This window comes from Penaeus japonicus, unplaced genomic scaffold (genome assembly GCF_977035675.1).
Source record: "Penaeus japonicus unplaced genomic scaffold, GWHDUDI00000001_assembly GWHDUDI00000030, whole genome shotgun sequence".
Classification (NCBI taxonomy): Eukaryota; Metazoa; Arthropoda; class Malacostraca; order Decapoda; family Penaeidae; genus Penaeus; species Penaeus japonicus.
The window spans coordinates 8,968,176-8,970,675 of record NW_028234432.1 but is presented as its reverse complement, the minus strand read 5'-3'; the positions used below and the strand labels follow the sequence as shown (position 1 = coordinate 8,970,675).

At 41.4% G+C, this 2,500-nt stretch overlaps 1 protein-coding gene across 1 annotated transcript in view; it reads right to left on the bottom strand.

The window, feature by feature from the left end:
- LOC122242103 (trypsin-1-like) overlaps window positions 1-2,484 on the bottom strand; it is a 3,491-nt gene extending 1,007 nt beyond the window's left edge. The window contains exons 1-2 of the mRNA XM_042999318.2: window positions 2,443-2,484; window positions 1-135 (exon numbers count right to left, since the gene is read on the bottom strand). The exon at window positions 1-135 is cut by the window's left edge and continues 1,007 nt beyond it. Of these exons, the coding sequence (XP_042855252.2) occupies window positions 1-135; window positions 2,443-2,472 (165 nt within the window). The 5' untranslated portion in view covers window positions 2,473-2,484. The remainder of the gene's footprint in view (window positions 136-2,442) is intronic.
- Between the last annotated feature and the right edge of the window lie 16 nt (window positions 2,485-2,500).

Sequence of the window (2,500 nt, the reverse complement as noted above, 5' to 3'; positions counted from 1 at the left end):
CATCATCATTTGATTGCCCTCATTCCTATCATGAGCAGATTTTGGCTCTCTGTCAGACAGATCCTTGGGAGGAGGTTCAATTCCTCTTCTGGCAGGACCAGGAAGCTGCCTGCAAGCGGCAGCACAAACCCAAACCTGCGAACGAAACTGATTTTAAATTCTAAACTCAATATAGTATTCAGCCAAGTAAGATTTAAATGTGTAATTTCCAAGTAATGCCGGTCTATCTATGTAATGTGAACGAAATGAACAAGATGACTCCAATTTCAATCTTTCAGTACACTTCCATTCAGTGAGATTTGCTAATTTGAACATGCCTATCACTCTGCCTACGAAATAGCTCTATGTGTGAACCACTCAGTAGTACCATTTTAATTCAGACCATCTGCCACGGCAACTGTTAAAGACATGACTGGCGTATTCGTTTTCTTTTGTATAGTGTGCAACAAGCTGATTTTTTGTGTAGAACTAAATAGAGATTGCATACTTAGAGACACATCAAACTCTTTTACAAGATGCATCTAGCATGCATAATATATGAAATTTATTCAAATTTTCGCAATATATCACAAAGGCCTGGTTCCCATGATAATTAGTAATCTTCACTGTTGTAAGGATGGCATACAAATCTGCAGTGAAAATCGAGGATGGAGATCCTTCTGCTCACAGCCGTAAAACCTATGCAATCTTCAAATTTCGAGACATCTATCAATAATGATCCTTGGTATTCAGAATTGCGTTGTAGAACACTCTCCTTGACCTGTGCCCTGATACCGCCTTTTCCTAGTTCTGTCTAAAAACAGCTCAAATTAAGTGGTCGAAAGGGGAATCTGGAGGGTTCCGATGGCTGCAATGCCGAAGATATTCACAAGATTATTCGTCTTCCAACCAAAGGGCTGGCATTCTACAAGGGGGATGAAAACAAGTAAGAGATTATTTACTTCTTTGAAGTTTCCTGCAGTACAGCAGTTTATGTAGTCATGGTAAATAGCAAGAGATGGTTCTACATTCTCAGTACATAGGGATTGCACACATGAAGACCCAAAAGCCCTTGTGCAGGTTCTTCATTATGGGCAGAGTACAAAGATTTTGGGACCCCTGGCTTTTGTTAATGAATATGCTTCACATCCATACAGCGGTGGAATTTCGGGGGGGGGGGGCACGTAGTTTCCATTTCAGGGCGCCCGCTCCCAGGGGTCCCCTATCTTAAAGCAACGCCTGTGTTAATTGAATGGAAATATGGACATACATGATACATCGTTATTGTAGACAACTTAACTTCAATAAGTGTTTGGAAAAGCCACGGAAGCATTGCTTGATCACCTATGACAGATGAAAAAGATTCTACAAGAAACAGAGTGGCTTCGTTGCCTTCAACTTCGACTGCTTTAAGACAGACACCCAATTATACCCTGATTTGACTGAGAAGGCATACTGCTTCCGCAAGTTCATCAACTCCTTTATCACTCACCTGGCCTTGACAATATTCTTTTATACCCGGTCAATGTCGCATTACTTGGACATCAATTCAGCTGCTATAGTGGTAGCTACCACAGTACAAGATGTCGGTAGTACTGCCCACAACTTTTGGGAATGGAAGTGGTAGACAAGGTCATCCTCCTCTCTTGTACGCATTGTAATATAAGTTTGATAAGATTTTCGTAAAGATGAGAATTGGGAAACTCATCCTATGAAAATACATTATTTCGATTAACAAGAATGCAATCCACATGAGTTTTTATATGGAATCAATACACCAATGCACCAATACACCTCGACATAGCCTATGGTTATATTAGACCGTATAATGTGGTAAAAGTAAAATCATGCATTATTAAAAGAAGTTGCCAGAATATCGGAGAAAGGTCATAATAGCAATAGAGTGTGATTTTTTTTTTTCTTTTTTTTTCACTGCACAGGCTTTGACTCAAAACAATGCCTGGGAGCAAATTAGGTACTTACAGTGTTGCCTAAAAGGATTCCTATGCACTTTGCAATAACAAGTTCTTGCAACGGTATCTTCCTCACACTGTCTGAGGGTTTTATGAGAAAAGAAGACTCAGCCCCAGTGATGCTGCATATACCAAGAGGCTATTATCTCTCAGAGGTGTTGATGTGTGCAAACCTCAACACTTTTGCGTGCACCTTAGAAATATCAAGAACCATGACCTTTTTTCCTTCTTATCTGGAACTGGGAGTCATTCCGATTGTTATTCCTGACGCTTGAGACTTGCAATGGACTCGAGTTGCAAGTCTTTATATAAAGGTCGAGAGTGTTTGGCCAAGGGTTTTCCTTGGGCCATCTAAGGAAACCCTGTCATATCCCTTGGTGAAATTGGGAGCCATCCCCTACTGGTGACTCCCACTAGTCCTGCTCACCAGGTCAATAGGATCTCGGGCCCTTCGCCGTAGCAAGTCGGCACCTGTTCGGAAGGCACTTACCAGGAGGATGAGCGAAGTTGAAGTCTTCATGCTTAGCCTTGCAGAGACAAGTGGAAAG